Below are 21430 nucleotides of genomic sequence, written 5' to 3'. Positions count from 1 at the left end.
GATTTTGAAGCACAAAATTCAGAAATAAAATCATTTTTCCTCCCCAATAGATTGTTTTCATTTGAATGATTTGTGGTTACCTAATCTTGGGATATGAATGTTGGGTCTGTGAGGTGCTACTGGATCTTCTTTTGAGGCGGGGTCTCTGTAGCATGCTATGATTAAGGGTGTGTACCACCACACCCAGCAGTATATTATTCCTTTTCCTATAGTGCTAATAGTGCAATCGCACAAATGTTGAGCCATGAAAAATTTACCTGTTTTCATGATTACTATCAGGATACAAACTAGCAAAAATGCTTCCAAGTGTGTAGGCAGAGGGAGTGAAGAGTTTGAGGATCCAGGACAGCAAAAGATACCTGGTCTCAACGAAATCAGCAGTTGCATAATGGCTTTCTGGTGGGCAGATCTCCTAAGTGAGAGCACTTTCAATAAGCTGATAAATCCCACATGAAGGCTATACTTTCTCATGCAAACTGCAGGAAGTATTTGGAAGAAAAGGTTGGATTATCATTTGACGTCCTAGTATAATTCTGTGAACAAAGCTAATGTCAATCTTTCTTGTGCTTCTGTGTATACATTTGCTTTTGATGTATACATTAGCCATTTTATTATTAAACACCTCATTTATTAGATGCTAATAAAGTATACACATAAACCCATTACTTAGGAGTCAGAAACACCAACAAATAAAAAGAACACTCATTAAGTCTGGTAGCCACATAATGTATTAAGCTATGTTATTTTGGTGGCAGTGTGTAGTATGATCTCCATGACAACCACCTTACTTTAAATCTATTAAGTACATGTATGAGGATTTCAGATGGCTCTAAATTTTGCAGCTTCCATGCCTCTACCCCCACCCCCAGTTTCAAGGGCAATGATTACATTAAAGAATATAGCTCTAAAACCTCAAAAACAAACTGTCTACAGAAAAACCAAAATTTCTTTTTAAAGCACCTAAAACCAGTTTATTTTACGCTCTCCAGCATTCAAAGCAATGTGATCTGCAACACACCCGGATTACAAAGGCTTTTTAACTTCTTTCTTTACAAACTGTTACTAATGAAATTTACATGCCTCAACTTTTTATGCCCCCAAACTCCACAAAGGGTGAATAGTGAACAAGCTTTACAAATGCACAAACATTAACACTGTTGTAGGAAGAGACAGAGAAAACACTTAAGAGCAAAGAGTCATCTTCCACAATGAATAGACTATCTCAGGAAAACTAATAGTTGAAGGCGAGTTGTTTATTCATCTATCAAGTCATCACCGAAAATTGAGAGCATTTCCTTTCTGGGACACCTAAGGGCTTCGATGATCCCAATTCCTGGCTATTGCTCAAGTTGCCCTATTTTACAAGAAGGAACATTTTTATTATTTCTTTAAAGGGCAGCACAACAACAGACTCAAAAAACCTGAAGTTTGGAAAAGCCAGCTTGAAGTGCCCACGCTCCAAATAGCCTTCAATCTTGAAATATACTTAATCTACTTTTTAACCTTGCTAAGTTAGAAGGTAGTACGGAATGAATGTATATGCAAAAAATTTTGTCCATATGGTGGGGATCCCACAGAAGACAAGTGATTTTAAGGTTAAGTAGGGATATTATTTGGAAAACATACAACTTGGCACAGAAAGTGCTTAGTAATATTGACAGCCTTTAATATACACGGAAAACCACAGTACACAGACTAAGACAATTTAACTCTACAGCTACCAGAACCACGGGGTGGGGGGTGCCTGCTTTCTAATTTACCACACTTAAAGAGCTGTCAAATACTGTTATTGTACTTGAAAGTGAACAAGGTTATTTCCTGGCAAATGGAACCCCTAAAAGTAAAGAAACCCAAACAGTACAATTAAAAAAAAACAACAAAAACCTCATGTGAACACACAACTTAATTTTCTCCTCTATTAGGCCTTACGTTCAATTAGAAAGGAAATGGAGAGGGGAGATAAGAGAACAAAACACCCACGATCTGCACAGATAACTGTTAATACACAGAACCTCTACGTTGAAAACCAATCCAATGCTAATGATTATGTAATGGCATAAAATACATTTAGTTATTTATAATCTTGAAATAAATGCTAAATTCAGTTTTTATCAATTTTTATTGTGTCCTTGAAAATAAAACTATAAAAGCATTTCCAACTTGATTCAAAATAAAAACAGCAACAAAAATGAAGCCAAAATTTTAATTCTCACCTGGTACCTCCTGCCTTCTTAAGTTAGGGCAGACTAAAAAAAGTTTGTTTTTAACACAGATAAAATAACCTTCATTTTACCTCCCTTCATTTATGTGTAATAATCCTACCACATTTTAGAAATTGTTATAAAAGGCTTTACACTTTCCAGATTTTGACAGTTTAAATGTGGCAAAAATACAACAAAAATTCAAAAGTGATGGAATCAATGTTATGATAAACAAGCTTCATATCCTAACAGGGAACCAAGGAATCAAAAACATTTTATAACACTATAAAGTTATTAACTATACACACAGAATATGTCCCCTATAAAATGTACAAGTAGATCACTAAAAGTCTGATCTGGTAAACAATTTTTTTTCCAATACAGAATATAGTTAAGTCCATGGGGTAACAGCTGTCTGCCTCAAAATCTAATTATAGCACCCAGGGTCTGCTTTAATACAAAGTTAAATACTTGTTATTTTGGGGATTATCTATTTGTTTGCCTGAGCCAGGAGTTAACAATTTAGTATTACTCTAGTATATTAACCACTGCACAACAAATCTGCTTATCACAGGTTTTCTCCATTATTTGTAGTTTTGGGATACAAATAGTAGGCAATTTAAAATGGCAGACAACCATAAAATTACTTATCTTTGATAGTATATTGTGTTTTATAATTATATTAGGATATGAACGGCATGAAGTACCACCACAATACACTCAAGATGTGGCCATACTGTAATGATTCTCTAGATTGTGCTCAGTAGATACTTAACTAAATTAATTATCTATTCTCCAATTATCCAGTATAATGTTTTGCTGACAGTAAGGGTTCAGTAAATGTGTGTTGAACATACTGTCTAGGCAAGAGGTGAGAAAGAGATGGGCCCTCATGGTTGGATGTCAAGTATAAGTGGAATTAACCTGGGAAGGAGTGGTTAGATGTAAACTGCACATGGTATACAATAACTCAGATGCCAACAAAACAAACAGTTAAGCAGAAAATACTGGCACTGGAATAAACGAAGGCAAGACCTGCCAACACTGGTATGAGTGGAACTGACCTTTAAGAGATAACCAAGAAAAACTTTATACTGGACCATACCTTTACCATCCAATTTAGTGTGAGACAGACCAAGAGAGGCACTGTTAGAGACTATGGCTGTCTTCCTTGATATTCAGACATCCTAGTTTCCAATAACTTATCATGGATCTGCCACCCATGAGTCAATATTACCTCTTCATATTTAGGGATTAGTTTCCACAAGTACAAAGTTGAATTTCCTTTTATTTGTCCTAAAATGCTTACTTTCAAACTTGAAGGGACTTCAATTATTCCATGTAGTTTTCGATAATTCTTTTATCTTTTCAGACCAGAGTCAAAATATTCGTACAGTATTCATACTGCAGCACCTTCCACCCACCCTTTGGTCGCTTGAACTGCCCTTCTTTGGTTCTTTTTTCCGCTTTCAGATCTTTCTTGAAGTGTAGTAAGCAGAACTGTACTGGGTATTCCAGCTGCAGTTTGGTCTTAAATAAAAGAAGGATGTTTGTCAGTTTGGTTTTCTCTTTATTCTTCTCTGTGGTATACAGGATTTTGTTAGTTGAACTGGATGTAGCAGCTTACTGGGCCATATTTTCAAGAGAATAGTACAGTAGTTCCCAGGTCTTTCCCCTAGGTTGTAACTTATTAGCTCAAACTATGTAGCACACCTGTCCTTTCTCACTGAAGCATTCATTATCTCTCACTTTTCTTCTTGCTTACTTGGCTTATTTAAAAAAAAAAAAAAAAAAGCAAAAGCAGAGAGCTTAAGTAAAAAAGGTGAAGTGTCAGCCTTCACTTGAGTCTCGACATAACTATCCTATCCAACAGAGCCCAGAACACACAGGAGGTTCTCATCAACTGTGAAACTTAGCAATATGATCCACATTTAGCTTAAAACTATGTGAAAATCCTCACTAGGTCTCAGTAGAATCCTACTAAGAGTGCAACTGTATATAGTCCTTGTGAAGCTCTGTTAGGTATACCATTTCACAATCAACACATACGCTTCTCAAGTCAAAATAGTCTGAGTGTAAAATCAACAAAAACAAACCAACATCAGGCCTTCTATTCTACAGATACGAACACAATTTTTATTTGGGGTACCTCTTCACCTATTTTTTTTTTTTTTTAAGTTTAAGGACCAAATCTGGGCTCATTATCTTGGCTCTGTCATTTACAGCTTTTACTGTGCCTTAGTTTCCTGATACGGGGGAAGTATCTTCCATAAAGGGTTTTGTGAAGGGTGAACAAATCAATCAGGTCTCTTTAACAATGTCTGGCACAGCATAAATAATAAATCACCAGCTATAATTGTTACTATAAAATAACTAGAATTCAATGCACAAAAACACCTAACCCCTCCAAAATGGTTTATCATTTAAATGCTGACCAACATTCCATGAAAAAAAATTTTTAAATCATGTCATTAACATAAAACCCAACATGTCTTGGTTAGCAAGAGCAGAATTGATACTTTGTAATAATGAAAGTATAGATTTAGTTAGCTTGTCCAAATTATCATTTTAATATGCTTATCATCACTACTAAGTAACCTCTTATATATATTATTTAACCTAAGAGGCTTAATGAACAATCATGAAAAGACTGTGACATGAGGAATTCTTAAATACTATGTAAAAGATGTTGATTTCTGGCAAGTTCTACCATCCCCAGAGCAGGTTAGTTGTGCCTAATGTCAACATTGATTAAAATATTCCTAAATCTACAAAGGATTATTTCCATTATTTTAGACTCATTCAGTACTATAATAATTCCAGTTAATCATTATTTCCTTCATTTTGTTTTTATTATAGCATGTTTGCTTAATTTACAGCAAGCAGAAAATAAGCTGGGTCTTGTTTTGATCCAAACATTGATGTTTTTAAAGGTTGTACACAATATTTGTTAAAAAGAACATATAAAAATACCTTTTTAGAAGCTTCTATAAGAAAGAAAATACAAAGTTTAACCCCACAACTTTCCTCTTTGCTAGAACTGCAAACTACTGCTACAGTTTTAAATAGACTTTTTGTTGTTTAAACTATACATCCAGGAAAATCTAAAAAAATTAAAGAAACGTGCATATAAATGATTGCATAGCAGAACAAGAACATTAACTGCAAACAGTAAAGAAACAAAAGTTAGAAATACTATTAAATATACAAAGATTCTAGAATTAATCCTCCAAACACATTCCACAAACAGTTTTTAAAAAAAAAAAAAAAAAAAAAAAAAAAACCCATCTTTTGTTCTCTACAAGCAAGGCCTAGATTTCTAAAATCAAAATTCAGAGGAAAAATAAGGTAATCCTCTAGAAGGATCATTCCCCCACAGCATCTCCACTCACTTCTGTAAGCAGGCAGTTGAGATTTTAAAGATGCTTGCTTTTTATTCTGAAATGACACTGGACATTTCAAGTCATTTTTATTACCTCCAAATGGTCTTGAAGAGAAATACTAGAAATTATAAATATTTAAGGGTATCACTTCCTTGTTTTAGTCACATCCTACATTATCAAAAACTAAGTAATGTGGCTTTTCCTTTAAAACTCAACTTTCCCCCAAAATTCACGGCACCACAGAATCACCTAGGAGTGTCATCTTTTCAACTTGCCTACATTAATTAATAAAGTGAGGTGTGAAGAGCAAGCCTCCCTCATGAAGAGGGCAGGCAAACTGGGACACAAATGCACATACCAAGTGCTGTAAGTAAGCATCAAAATTCACTTTGTTTTATACTGTGAATATAAACAAAATGTACTTTTAGTTTACTTGCTCCTAACAGAAAAAACAAACAAAACCAAACCCCTAAGTAACAATGATCAACAATAGTTAAATTTTAGAGAAAGTATATTAAGAACAGTCTTTTCCCCTTAATATGATTTCCACCATCATTGATGTGCTCAAAACTTTAAGGGGGAATTTGTTTCTAATCTTAGAAACCAGTGGGGAAGATAGGGGAAAGCAGTGAAGGCTCCATGTTTCAGTGAAAAGTTCTATCTCCCTGAAAAGACTATTTAACCCAGTTGGCATCATTCCCCAGACAGTGGAGTTAATAAAACAAAACAAACAACAACCCCCCAACAAACAAAAAACCCCAAACAAAACAAACAAACAAAAAAACTATTCCACATTGCATCATAAATAATTACCATGGGCTTAGACATCTTGACAAGACATAAAGGTCCACCCTGAACCTAAATGTGTCTGAGCAGTCAGTGTTGTAATGTGGCTACAACTTCACTTTTGTATCATTCTATCTTATTAGCAAGCTACATTTCTAGGTTAACAGTTCTAACAAATATGGATATGAAAATTTATTTTTAATAAGACAATGTTGCAAATTATGGTCACCAACATCTTTTCACCAAATACTTCAAGCATAAAAAATGAGAATCTTTACAAAAATATACAGAGACACCACAAATTGGTAGCTGCCCATAACATTAAACAAACTGGACTCTTAAGAGTGGCTTCTCAACAGCATTTTAATTATAACCATTGCCCGGTACAGGGAAAACTAACAAGTGTTTGTTTTTTTATTTTATTTTTTTTAAAACGCATCATTGCAACATTGTATTCCTGATAATTTAAGTATACCAAACTATGAGTAAATGAATGATACATGCCTAGAAAGTATCATGATTTATACTATCAGTGGCCACTGGACTTGGGACTAGTCCAAGACCTTGACCTAGATTTTGACCTAGACCTAGACTGTGATCTTGACTGAGATTTGGATCTAGGTGGTTCTTTTTTCCTTGATTCCTTTTCATATCTTGAGCCAGACTTATAATGTGTTTTGGAATCTGTTTTAGAGGTGCCTCTAGTTTTGGTGTGAGATGCAGACCTAGAACGTGATTTAGCCTTCATTTCTTTCTTGGGCTGGGACTTGGACCGTGATCTTGAATTGGATTTAGATCTTGAAAAAGATCGATTTCGGTGTTTGAATCTTTCAAAACAGAGGAGAGATACAATTAGAGTAAAAATTAGATTCTATATAAATCAATTTTGTTACTTTTAGAGCAAAAGTTCACTCTGAAATTGAAAAACACAAGTCTTTTTCAAAGCAAAATTATTTACCTATCATTGTCGGAATGGCTTCGGCTACGCCGTGGTCTTCCAGTCGGTCTACTGCTAAAAAGCATAGCAGAAAAAGCAAACAGTGACAAATGTCTATTTATAGTCTTACTTTTTAAAAGCACCAAAACACATTTAGTCCTAATGAAACATCCAACACACACCCCATCAACCACCCAAAACTTTAAAAAATATATTTAAAAACATCTCTTTTTTTAAGGGCCTTACAGTATTTTATTGCTTAAGTGAGCCTAAGAACTCCTGGGTTCATGTGGTCCTCCCATCTCAGTCTTCTGAGAAGCTGGGATTATAGGTAAATGCCATTGTAGTTGGCTACAAACATTAAACAACAGATCATCGTATCCCACACTTACTTTCTAGGACTGTAAGATCTCCTATAGTTGTAATCAAAAGAGCGACTTCTTGATCTTCTCCTTTCATAACTTCGGCTCCGAGAACGTCTATATCGATCATAGTCATCGTATCGTGAAGAGCTGTACACATTCCTCCCTTCCTTGGCTTTCATTTGATTTGGTGCTAGGGAAACAGAATACAAATACTTAGAAACATTAAGACCTTAGCATCTAAACCCTCATACTATAGTATAACATTCCTGAATTCTTTTTTCCCCCTTAGAGATTTTATTTTTACATGTAGGGGTGATGTGCTTGCATGTATATTTGCACATGTATTACCCAGAGAGTCCAGGAGAGGGTCTGGCCTCTGGAACAGAAGATTGCTAGCACCATGTGGATGCTGGAAATCAAATCCGGATCCTCTAGAAGAGCAGTCATGACTCTTACAGAGCCATCTTTCTGTCCCTCTGTTTTGGAGGACAAAATCTCATTATACAGGCCTGGTTGGCCTGAACTCACTCTGTAGACAGGGTGGCCCCAAACTGGAGATATGTCTGATACTGCCTCCGAGTGCTGGGATTAAAGGTGTGTGTCACTATGCTTGGCTCATTCTTTCATCCTTTCTCTTACACTAAGGAAGTAAATAATGGGTTTTGTAATCCAAGGTATGCCTTTGTTTTGGTGTGACAGGCGTAACTAGAATGTGACTATTAACCACAGACTGCTTAGTGTTTAAAAAAAAAAAAAAAAAAACCAACACTAATAAATCATTGGCTTTTTTCAATGTCTTCTTGCAATTAGTTTGCTAATCAACACATGTTAACACTTTTTACTAGAGGAACAGATACCACAAGAGCATCTGAAATTCAAGATTTGGCCTATGAAGAACATGCAGCACCCAAATGCAGCAACATACAATCATGCAGTCCTGATAATCAATACATACAACAGGTGAAAGGAGCTGACACTTGTTTAATCTAGATAGCATTCCCGAGTCTAACCTTATGAATCCACCTTCAGTCATGCACCCACATAACTATCCAATTAATCCCCCCCCCCCAGAGTTTCTTGTTTAACAGCCCTGGCTGTCCTGGAACTTGCTTTGTAGACAAGGTTGGTGTTGAAGTAACTGAGATCTGCCTGCTTCTGCCTCCAGAGTGCTGGGATTAAAGGTGTTCACCAACACGCCTGGCTAATTTTCAGTTCTTTATGAGATGACTTGAGGAAAAAAAACTTGAGAAAAAAAAAAGTCCAAAATGCAACACACTGTACATGTTAGGCATAAGGATACTTACTCTTCCGATCTCCCTGTGCGAACTGTATTTCAATTTGACGGCCACAAATCCATTTTCTGTCCAAATTATGTAAAGCATCTTCAGCATCTCGAACATCCTCAAATGTGCTAAATGTTAAGGGGCTTGAGAGGCTTTGTAAACTTTAATAATAAATGGTTTGAAACAACCCACAATCACCCAATATTTTTTATCAAGACCCAACTTAACTAATTGGTCGATTCAGCCATTAATACCACAGCATAAAAGCAGTTGCAATTAATTATATCTTATACTACAAAAAGTGTATAAAGTATACACTTTTAAAGAAACACATGTAAATACATGCTGTAAGATATTCTATAACTGAACTACCAAGGTACACTAAAAAGACCTCCACATTCTAATTAACTTTATAAAACAAGATATAAAAATAGAATATGCTTTACAATAGATGAAAAAAATTTTCAGATACAGGCAATACTATTCTTCATATAGTTGTCTTCCTTGCACTGCACAGGAAAGACAAGCATGCTAGTCATTTATAAGCATTAAGTCAGAGTCAAGCAATACACCCAGTCACTATGCCAAATGCATATTCCATCCATGCAGACTATAAAAGCACACTATTAACAAGTGGCATAAGGACTCCTGGAATGAAAAGCCTAACTATGATCTTAAATCCACAGCTTCCTGCAGAAAGCATTTCAGACCGGTTCCCACTTGAGTCATAACATTTATTACCAGTACTAAGTAAAAACAAACAAAAAACCACTTCTTCATCTAAGAGATGAAGGTGCTTTTCTCATGTCAGCAACAATACTCTGAGAACCTCTAGGTTGACAGTTATTTTGTTCAAACATCTTTTCTTAAAAAAAAAAGAAAAAGCACAAAATGTACATTCTAAAGGGAGCTAAGGATGCGAAAGGCCCTATCTGAGAGCTGATTTTTGGAATGGATTTTCACTACATCCCAAAATAATGACTAAGCACATCCAGTTCAATTTTTTGAAACATTAGAAGTGAAGGTTTGGAGCACCAATTAAGAAAATAACCCCAAATTTTAAGACCAACATATTTACTCCACAGACAAACACTGTGTACTTCAGCCTATCACTAGACCTCCACTTTTTGTTCTGAAAGAAATAACCAAGGTGTCTCCCTTGAGCCTATTACAAGTAGATTAAACAGGAGGTTTTCCAAGGTCTCAAATAACCCTGCATCCAACTTTTATAAAAAGGCTGACTTGATAGAACCTTGAATGCTGTAAATAAACATTCCTCAAGGTTAACTGCACTTAGATGCTAAACTAACAGGAATTGGATCACTAGCATATTGTTTTGTTACCCCGAGATAAGAATATAGTTTAAAAACAGAATCTTGGCCTGGAGGGCAAGGTTCTTTAATTTACCTACCTCTTAAATCAAGGATAGAAAGAGAAGGCTAACTGGGAAGAGACACATGGAAAACAGCAGCAGTAGGTAGGGACAGCCAGGTATCACTATATTGACCACCAAGAAATCTTTATGTTCCCCAGAATGAAACTAATTTACCACCTACTCTGGATTTTACTACCCATTACCGCCAAGTACAACATACTTCTGAGGTAAACTAGTGCTAACATTGTTCCCAGGTTACCTCAAACCACAAAAACCTTGAACAACATTATAAGCCGGACTGGATCAATGCCAGATATAGGCATTATCCTTTAAGTTTCACAATTAATTTACAAGGTTCTCCTGACCACTGGCCCCACACAAGCACCTTTTTGGCTTTTTGTCTGAGTTTCACTAAGCATTTACAAGGTCAGAGTTTCAAAAAACTGAAATTTAAGCAACAAAAAAAGTTTCCTGGCTTCAAATTCAGCCTTTCCCTCCAGTCCCTCCCCCTTATTTTGGGCAGGGAAATGACCTTACAGAAGGTGGGCAGAAATAAGATCACTGGCCTTACACCCAGGGCAAATTGATCTACTATATGTTCTAAGCTATGCATGGCCAGCAGGATTCTAAGAATCAGGGGGAAAAAAAAAAAAAAAAGAGCCAAAACCCCAAAAGGAAACTATCTCTACATATTTCTAGTGGCTATGCCTTAGAACACCCCAACTGTTTTTCTAAGTAGTTACCAGTGCATGCAGCTGTCTTTCCCCTTTAGGTAGGGCTCTGTGACTCAGTTTAAGTCAAAGAGCCTCTGATCACCTGGTCAAAAATGCAATTATGCTGACTTTAAACTTAACAATATTATATCTTGCTTGATAAGATAGGAGAAAATACACTCATACAAGACCGCAATCACAATATCAAAGGCCCACACAAATTCAAGTTACAGGTTTTGTCACTAGACCAAACCAGCATAATTATGAAAATTAACTGCTTGCAAAACATAAAAAAAAAAAAAAAAAAAAAGGAAAGTAGTTATTCTGTAGGATACATCAGGTATGACTCCTTTAATCTTGGCCATCATTCAACTTCATCTTGACCTTTAACTCTTTTAGTGCTTGTCAGAAGGACTTGTCATGAGATGCTTGGTCAAATATGACAGATGGCTTTATCTTTAACTTTGAAAAACAACCTTTTCCCCCTCTGTGGTAAAGCGAGGCTCTGTCTCCCATTAGGCTTGTCCTTCTTCCAGCTTTTCTGTATTTTTCTTTTCCCAAACTCTCCCTTCTCTTCAAGCCTGATCCTTAAGAGGTCTTTGGCTTGTCTACTTGCCTTAAGTGTTGAACTCTACTCTAAAAGTTCTTTCATGCTTTCTCTTTGGGGTCGCCATAACTGTACAGCTTTACATTCTGAGGTAACAACAGAGGACAGCAAATTAGGGGACAATATTAAAGAAGTTTACCTCATTGTTATACAATTTGTTTTGATCAAGTGATTCAAAATAACAAACAAGATTACTAAACTTTAATTGCTAAGCACAAGAACACATTAACTTTTAATTTACAGCAAAGGTAGTAGCAACCAATGTATCCAAATTTAAATCACATTATAATCACTGATTTGAGTTTCAGCAGCATGGATGGGAATTTAAATGTTTATTTTTGGATTAACTTTAAGAAATAGAGCAATGAATCAGAATTTTAAAAGATTTCAAGACATAAGACAGAGGACAAAAACAGACTGTTTTTAGATGTTACCACTTACATAAAAACTTGAATTTCAAACTTCAACACCCCTCACTAATCATCCATCTGAAGAAAGGATATTGAACATATGCAAATCCTCTTGGACGTCGAGTGTAGAAATCAAGTGGGACATAAACATCTACTATTGGACCATAACGACCAAATTCCCGACGTAAATCTTCAGACCTAAAACATCATGAAATAACTCAAACTTTTTATGTTCATGTTCCAGCAATTACATTTCAGTATTATCTTTAGGAATTAAGGAATGTAAGGATTGTGGTTGACAAAAGTATAACCCATGGACTCCTATATTCCTGTCCTGGATATGTGAAAGAAGCAAGTCTCCCAAATCTCAAAGGTAGCATACACCTTTTACCAGGGAGGCAGAGGCAGGTGGATCTGAGTTGAAGGCTTGCCTGGTCTTCACAAGGAGTTCCAGAACAGCCAGGTCACATGAAGAAACCCTCTCAAAAAATCGAAAGACAAACACCCACCCCCAACAAAACAAAAAGCCCCACACCCTACAACAGGTAGCCAACATTTAACTCCAGCACTGTGACAGCAGAGGCAGGGGAAATTTGTGAGTTCCAGGTAAACCAGGGTTACATAGTGAGATCCTGTCACACACACAAAACCCAAAGCCAACGAAACAAACAATTGACACAAAAATAAAACCCAAGTGTGGCAGCTCACCTGTAACCCAAGTACTGGAAAAGCTGAGGTAGGAGGAGTTCAGAGGCAGCATGGGCTACAGTCTAAGCTGGAAAAAGGGGCGGGGAGAAGCACTCTGTGGGGCTGGGCATGGTATCTGAAGCCAGTAACCAAGTTGGATAAGGCAGGATAAAGTGTAGGTTCAAAGCCAGCCTCAGACAAATCATGGTCTATACCTGAGACCCTGTCTCCAGTAAGAGAAGGGGGAGGTGCTTATAAGCCTATTATTATTTTACATGTCAGTAAGTAATTACAATTAAAAAAAAAATAACAACCAAAAACACCTCAGTGTTTACCATTTAAAAAAAAGCATGTCTTCTAAGTTTTTAAAAACAGTAATTAATTAAAGCAGGATGGTGGTGTCGAATGTCTTTAACCCCAACAGAGGCAGGTGGATCTCTGAATTCCAGGCCAGCTGGTCTCTCTCTTTTTTGGTTTTTCGAGATAGTTTCTTTGTATTGCTTTGGAGGCTGTCCTGGAACTAGCTCTTGTAGACCAGGCTGGTCTCGAACTCAGATCCGTCTGCCTCTGCCTCCCAAATGCTGGGATTAAAGGCATGCACCATCAATGCCGGGGTCTTATTTTCTCTCTTTTAAGGTAGGGTCTCATCCAAGCGCAAGTTGACTTGGAATTCAAGGCAATCCTAACTCACTCAACTTCCCAAGTGGTAGAATTACAGGCTTAAGGCATCATGCCCAGCTTACCCTAAAATTGTTCAACAGATCAGCCAACAAAAATGTGAAATAATAAAACCAAAATATCTAAACCCTTAAATGTCTAAAGGGAGAGTTTTATAGCCCTTAATTAACCACTTTTGTTTTATGCTTAATGATGAGGAAATAAAACCCTACAACATTAACAAAAAACTCAGTTTTTCTTTGGAGATTATTTACAGACACGAAGCATGATCGTGTGATTAAAAATCTCTTCCAAAAATTTCCGAGGGCAATTCAAAGCAGGGAAATCGCTGAAAATAAAGCCTTAACCAGCTGGCCTCTAACTCCTTCCTAGACCCGTCTGAGTGCTGGGGCTACGCCCGGCGAGGTCTACTTAAGTACCGCCTCTGTTCGTCTAAGTTAACTACGAAAGTCCTAAAGGGAGGGATGTATTCTGCACTCCGCTTTCAAAGCGATTTCCGCTGAACGTGAGGGAATACTCCATTTAACCGGAAAATTGTAGTTTCTCAAATCGCAACAATCCCTCTCTCTCCCCTATTATCTCTAACCCATTAACACCATCCACACAGCTGGGGAAAATAAAGCTACAAACTCCCCACCCCCCATCCCGTTATTCCTCATTAGCATCTTCTCCGTTTTCTGACTTGGTGAAAGGGGCTCACTTCGTGGCCCGAGCTGACCTCGAACTCGCGCCGACCCTCCCGCCTCGGCCTCCCCGAGTGATGGGATCACCGGCTAGTGCCGCCCCGCCTGACAATCTTTTCTGTTTGGACAACAAAAATCCCTTTCAAGGCGAGGGGGCGTGCACCCCACGGAACGTGGACGTCGGATCAATGAGAACACTCGTCCGGCCCGCCAGGCTGGATATGCCAGGAGCACGCGGGGAGGAAGGCTCCCGAGTGTCGGGCCCCCATGCCCGGTGGCGGCGCGGTTCACCCGGCCCGGGGCCCGCCCTCCTTCCCGCAGGCCAGCAGAGGCCGGCGGCGCGGCCTAGTCCCGCGCGGGCCCCGCCATCTTCGCCCCGCCCCTCCCCCGCGCCGCCGCTCGCTCGCCCGCCGTGCGCCCGCGGCCTCCCCCGCGCAGTAGCTGCTCCGGTGCTCTCACCTGGTGTCGTCTGCCACGTTCCTGACGAACAGAGACGTGTTGGGGGGGCGCAGGTAGCGAGACATGGCGGCGGGCGTCTGGGCCAGCGGCACTAACGGGCTCAGCAAACCGTCCGCGGTCCTGGCGGCGGCTCACATCCACTCACACACTCCACAGAGCCAGAGGGCTCCGCTACGGCAACTGCCTCTTCTCGCGAGACTTCGCTCCCGCCTCCACTCCCCGCCCCCTCCCCTGCCTCCCTGCAGCAGCACCGGCACGGACAACGGCTTTTTCACGCGAGATCTCTGTGCGCGCGCCTGCGCGCGCTGCGGCCTGACGCACGCCCCGCGGCCTGATTGGCTCCAGACGCAGGCTCTTCCCCTCCCCTCGGCCCGTTCTTTCTTTTCTTTAGCGCTTCATTTTCCCGCCCTTTTCTGCCTTGCTACTCCGGCTCCCCCACCTCATATTGGCAAACGGATGCTTTCAACTACAACGGATGGGTTTTTCAGCCTCAGAACTCGGGGAGACTGCGCTGAGATCTTCTGGTCCGAATCGTGCCTCCGTTTTTAGTCGGATCCCTGATTGGAGCTTACAGTTTCTTTGCAGGGCTCGATTTGGGAAGGGGGATGTGCAGCCAGCATGACCTGTGGCTCCAGAGGTTTCTGCTCGGCTTGCACGCACTCTGCCGCTGTGAGACTGCCGTTGCCGCCCCCCCCCCCACCCGATGAGAGCTGGGCCAAGTCTCTGCTGTCCTTGTATTCATGTACTATGCAAAGTACATATATGGGAAAGGTTCTCTTTCCTTATCAATTTTATGAAAGCCTTGATGAGGTATTCTTTCTTTCTCTTGTTGCTTTCTGGGGACCCAGTCTAGGACCTTGCTTGTGCCAGCCAATTCTACCGCAGACCTGCACCTTAACAGTTACTGACACACTGTCATTATCCCCTTTTTTTCTGTCATTATCCTTCAGTTTCCAAAGATACGCTGGCAAAATAAATCCTTGGGTTTCTCTCCTATGTAACTGCTGGAAAATGGATCCAGGGCTTTGCACGAGCTACATGACACTCTTCCACTGAGCTACTTTCCCTAGTCTATAGAATGCACTAAGGGTCACAAACTAGGACTGAAGAGATTGGTCCTCAGTACTCATACTGGGTGGGTCACAAGTGCCTGTGACACTCGCTCCAGGGAACCTAGTGCCCTCTTCTGGACTTCAGGGGCACCAGCTGTCATGTGCACATACCTACACACAAACACTGACTCACAGACACACCCCTAAGCTACAGCTGGCTTTGGTAGCACAAACCTGTGATCCAGGTACTCCGGAGGCCTCGACAGGCAGATTAGTAACAGAGAATTCAAGGCCGACCTGGACTACATAGTAACAAATTGTCTCACCACCCCCACCCCAGAAAAAAAAAAAAAATCAAACCGCTCCAGGGCTTGGAGAGATGTCTCAGTAGTTATAAGTAAGTCCTCTTCCAGAGTACCTACCTTCAGTTCCCAGCACCCACGTTGGGGGATGGGGCTCATAACCACTTGTAACTCTAGCGTCCTCTCTGGCCTCCTAGGGCACCCACATGCATGTGAGCATATATACAGATAATTGAAAAATAAAACCAACAAACAGAAAATCAACACCTCCACACACATACTAAAGCACACACACTCAAACTCAAAAATACTTCTTAGAAATGAAAACAGAACCAAATCTTAAAATGTGGCTTATATTAACTAATATTTACTGAGGTCGAACTTACAACGGAGAGGATGCGCACATCTCATTCCCCTTCAGATACATAGCCCTGGTAAACGGAGGTTTATGGAGAGGGTGAGAGAATAAGGAGAAAAGCAAGAAATGAGCACTTCTGGCCACCTGGCTTTCAGGAACATTGTGCAATTTACCAAGATACAGATCTGCTGAAGGGGTAGAGTGGAGGAAGACTGTGGCGGTCTGACACCCGTGGTAGTTTGAATATAATTGGCCCTCATAATCCCACTATGAGGAGGTGTAGCCTTGTTAAAGTAGGCGTGGCCTTGTTGGAGGAAGAGTGTCACTGTGGGGGCAGACTTTGAGGTCTCTCTTTGTTCAAGCCTCACTTAGTGTTAACAGTCTACTTCCTGTTGTCTTCTGATCAAGATGTAGCAGCACCATGTCTGCCTGTGTGTCGCCATGTTGCCTGCCATGATGACACTGCACTGAATCTCTGAAACTGTAACCGAGTCACCTACAAACACCACTTCATGAAAGTAATGCCAGTTTTTGTTTTCCTTCAATCATTGCTTTATTGCAAGATGGTATAATTACTTTAAACTATAATGGGGTAATTTGAGTGGGGCAATATTGTTGCAATTGTTTATTCAGAAGAGACTGGGAAGATGGCTCAGTGGCTTAGGGCAAGTGCTGCTCTTCCAGAGGTCGAATTAAGTTTCCAGCATTGGTGTTAGGTGACCCACAACTGCCCGGAACTCCAGTGCCCTCTCCTGGCTTCCACAGGCACTTGTGCATATGCCCCCACACAGACACATGTACACATTAAAAAAAAAAAAAAGTTTTTAAAGTGATCACCAAATGACTCTAAAACCACAGCAAGGATTAGAAAATACCTGACTAGGTTGGGCAGTGGTAGTGCATGCCTTTAATTCCAGCACTGGGGAGGCAAAGGCAGGCCAACCTGTGTGAGTTTGATACTAGCCTGGTCTACAGAGGGAGTTTTGGGACAGCCAGCTCTGTTACACGGAGAAACCCTGTCTTGAATGTACCCCCCCCCCAAAAAAAAAAGAGAGAAACACCTGACTGGCTAAAAGATACAATTCACTAAATGAACATTTTTAGGAAGGGCTCTGTAATCTTAGTAATAACACAGAGAATTTTGCCATGTAGATTAGTTCTATTGGTCAACTGTTCCTGGCTGTCACAGTTGAGATAGGTGTATTTAAATGGCACGTTACACTTGAGCCTTCTCTGGGAGAAGCTTTGAGTCTGCAGTGTACTTGGCAGCCATCTCCCTTTCCTGCCATGTTAAGATGCTCTCTGCCCCACCTACTTCTACACCCAGTGTATCAAGGGTCCTCATTCTTTCCTATGCATCATATTCCATATAGAAATACAATACTGCAGGCAATTCTTTACCCACTTATATGTTCTAGGTACCATCCAGAGAGGCAACCTCCAAGGCCACGGTAGTGCCATTTCTCTGTCCACAAGAAAAAGGTAGTGGTTCATTTGAACCAGAGACTTCTCCAATTCCCTTGCATCCTGGATTTGTCGGATGGGTGTTGGCATTGCTTCTTCTGGTGAAACAATGTTTTGCTCACTGAATTTACTAATAAATTCTCCAATAGAGACACCATATTTTTTTCTTAATTACACAGACATTTAACTCTGCTATTGATATGGGCTCTGGGTAAGCACGAATATTTCTGTGGGTAGAAGATACAAGGTAAGCCAGGCAGTGGTGGCTCACACCTTTAATCCCAGCATTTGGGAGACAGAGGGAAGCAGAAGTCTGAGTTTGAGCTAGTCTGGTCTACAGATTGAGTTCCAGGACAGCAAAGGGTACACAGAGGAAACCTTGTCTTGAAAAAAAATCAAAAACCAAAAACCAAGTTAAATCTTCCATGCACCTAGAGCCCTATTACACCAGTTTTTAACATAATTTTATTTTATCTGTGAGAGTTTTGAATGCATGTATGTCTATGCACTGTGTATGTGCCTGGTGCCCTTGGAGGTCTGAAGAAGGATTCCCTGGTTCTGGAATTACGGACTGTTGTGACTCAGCATGTGGGTGCTGGGAACTGACCCTGGGTCTTCCATCAGTAACAAGTGATCTTACCTGTTGAGCTACCACTTCAGCCTGTTACACCAGTTTTAGAAGAAAAGAAATGGAAGAATTCTTTTTATTTATTTAATATTTCTTCTTATTTTACATATTGATCCCAGTTTCCTCTCCCTCCCGCTGCCCCCTGCCCCCATGGAGTAGGTGGGCTGTCAGCAGAGGAATAGGAGGTGAGAGAGGGAGAGAGAACATGTATTGGCTAAGGTATCATTGGCTGGCCAGGAACTTGCAAAGTAGACCAGGCTGGGCTTGAATTTGCTGGGATTCCCCTGCTTCTCCCTCCCCTGTGATACTTTTACAGTAAGGCTCCAGTGTTAGTCTCTGAATCACAGACTCCAAAGACACTGTAGTCTTAAAGACAGTGGGTCACAACCACTTTAACCTGTGCCTCCAAAAATATTTACATTAAGATTCATAAGCCAGGCATGTTGGTGGCACACGCCTTTAATCCCAGCACTCAGTAGGCAGAGGCAGATGGATCTCTGTGAGTTAGAGGCCAGCCTGGTCTCAGAGCTAGTTCCAGGAGAGACAGGCTCCAAAGCAATACAGGGAAACCCTGTCTCAAAAAACAAAAACAAAACAAACAAAATCCAAAAAGATTCATAACAATAATAACATCTCAGTTATGAAGTAGCAACAAAATACTTTTATGGTTGGGGTCACCACGACATGAGGGCCTGTATTAAAGGGTAGCAGCATCAGGATGGTTAAGAGCCACTGCTTAAAGATATGATTGGGATTATTTCAGAAAACTACTTTCAGAAAACTGGCTCTGCAGTTAAGAGCACATGTTGCAACCACACGGGGAGGCTCCTGAACTTTGGAAATGCAGCTCCAGGGAGGGGATCTGATGCTTCTTTCTAACCAGCCCAAGCACTGCACTCCTGCGCACATACCCACTCGCAGACACACGTATAATTAAAACTAGAAATACTATCTTTACAAAATAGCGGGATGGGGCTGGAGAGATGGCTGAGTGGTTAAGATCACTGACTATTCTTCCAGAGGACCCAAGTTCAATTCCCAGAACCCACATGGCAGCTCATTGCTGTCTGTAACTCCAGTTCCAGGGGACCTGTTACTTTCATACAGGCATGCATGCAGGCAAATCACCAATGCAAACGAAATAAAAATAAATAAATAAATATAAAAATACCTTAAAAAAATAACTGGGCATAGTGGTGCATGCCTTTAATCTCAGTGTTTGGGAGGCAGAGACAGGTGGATCTCTGTGAGTTTCAGGTCAGCCTGGTCTACATAGCAAGTTCTAGGCCAGCCAGGGCTGCAAAGTAAGAACCTGTTTCTAAACAAATAAACAAATACATATGATAACACTTTCCGGAGCCAGGGAGAGGCTCAGCAATTATTAGCACTGGCTGCTCTTTTAGAAGACCTGGGCTAGATTCCCAGCACCTAGAACAGATGGTTCATAACCATCTATGACTCCAGTTGCAGGGAACCAAATGCCTCTTCTGGGCTTCCGAAGTCACCAGGTACACAAGCAAAATACCCACACACATGAAATTATGTAAACAAACAAACATATAAACGATTCTCAGGGGTATCATTCTCAAAATTGTAGAGCTAAGACTTGTATGAAAGATGGAAGCCTATTCATTTCCTTTATTTTAGAATAGTTGCTTCTTGTTTTGTAGGTGATGGACTAGATACCACCGCTGAATGTTAGAAGTAGACCCTCAGGGTCAATTATGAGCTGTCTTGAGTTGACAATGACATTGATTTTCTTGGTACAGTTGTTTAATTCAGACCCTTGTCAGTGACAGGTGCTCATGTTGTATCTCTTTGTGGGTGACCAACCAACAGAAACACATTCATTTACTTTGTTTACTAAGACATACCTGGTGTTTCTTGTGAATGAGCCTTCTTACTGGTGAGTAGCCAATGGGTCAGCTTCTCACATTGAGGACTCAGTATCCTCTAAAGATACTTGTGAGTTGGAAACTTTGGGTCGCACATGTATTTATACCCACACACACAGTGTCCTTTTAGCCCTTTTAAAGATGCTTTGAGGACATCTGCACTCATGCACACAATGAAACAATTCCATTTTTTTTCTTTTAAGTTCTGTCTTAGGTGGTAGGAAAGCATATCTTCATTTTATATCAGTGTTTTTTATTTGGTTATTTGCAGTGGTGGAGACTGCAAAAGGCTTGGTTCATGCCATCAGTTGATCTATACCCCAGCCCTTGTTTGTTTGTTAGTTTTGAAATGGTGTCCTATGAAGCCTAGGCTGACCTTGAACTCACAATGTTCCTGGTAATGACCTTGACTTTTTTTCCCTTTGGTTTTTCTGAGACAGGGTTGCTCTATGTATCCTGGTTGTCCTAAAACTCACTTTGTAAGTCTACAAAGTCTAACCTCGAACTCACAGAGATCCCTCTGCCTCTGCACCCCGAGCACTGGGATAAAGGTGGGTGTCACTAAGCCCGGTCAATCTTGAACTTTTTAATCCTCCTGCTTTTACCCCCCAAGCCTGAGGATTACAGTGATGAAACATGCGTCCAGTTTAAAGCTGGGCCTGGGGACTGAACCCAGGGCCTCCTCCACAATAGATAAATACTCAAACAATGGAGCTACATCTATAACCTTAAAACATTTTTATTTTACTTTATGAGCATGAGTGTTTTGGCCAGCATCTATGTCTGTGCACCACATGCATGCCTGGTACCCTCAGAGGCCAAAGGAGGGCACTGAGTCAACTAGAACTGGAGATGAGGATGGTTGTGAGCCACCAGGTGGATAATGGAACTGAACCTTTGTCCTGTGCAAGAACAATGTCTTACTCAGTGTTCTCTAAAGGAACAGAACTGAGATAACAGAACAAATATCAAAGGAGCATTGATTAGAGTGGCTTATAGGCTATGGTCCAGATAATTCAATAATGTTTGTCTCTGGACAGAAAGGCCAAGAAGTCATTAGTCTACATGTCGCAAAGTCCCATTCTGGAGATGGAGTCCTGGCAGATTCCCAAAGAGTTGCTGCTCTACACTGGAATCCTGGAGAAGTAGGCTCGAATAACCTCA

At 40.3% G+C, this 21430-nt stretch overlaps 1 protein-coding gene across 5 annotated transcripts; it reads right to left on the bottom strand.

Annotated features, from left to right (window-relative positions):
* Window positions 1–2100: 2100 nt before the first annotated feature.
* Window positions 2101–14744, bottom strand: Srsf10 (serine and arginine rich splicing factor 10). 5 transcript variants are annotated; one of them, XM_051173605.1, is made up of 7 exons: window positions 14568–14742; window positions 12154–12258; window positions 8977–9080; window positions 7700–7862; window positions 7329–7382; window positions 7096–7197; window positions 2101–3731 (listed from the first exon to the last, which is right to left on the bottom strand). In XM_051173605.1, the coding sequence occupies exons 1-7, from the start codon at window positions 14630–14632 to the stop codon at window positions 3671–3673; spliced, it is 654 nt and encodes a 217-aa protein (XP_051029562.1). In that variant the 5' UTR covers window positions 14633–14742; the 3' UTR covers window positions 2101–3670. The 5 variants fall into 5 exon arrangements, with proteins under 5 accessions (XP_051029562.1, XP_051029564.1, XP_051029563.1 ...); XM_051173607.1 differs by lacking the exon at window positions 7096–7197 and having other exon boundaries at window positions 7329–7379; window positions 14568–14741; XM_051173606.1 differs by lacking the exon at window positions 7096–7197 and having other exon boundaries at window positions 14568–14739.
* Between the last annotated feature and the right edge of the window lie 6686 nt (window positions 14745–21430).

Source organism: Phodopus roborovskii, unplaced genomic scaffold (genome assembly GCF_943737965.1).
Source record: "Phodopus roborovskii unplaced genomic scaffold, PHOROB, whole genome shotgun sequence".
Taxonomy (NCBI): domain Eukaryota; kingdom Metazoa; phylum Chordata; class Mammalia; order Rodentia; family Cricetidae; genus Phodopus; species Phodopus roborovskii.
Note: the sequence above shows the minus strand (reverse complement) of the source record. Positions and strands in the feature narration are given on the sequence as shown.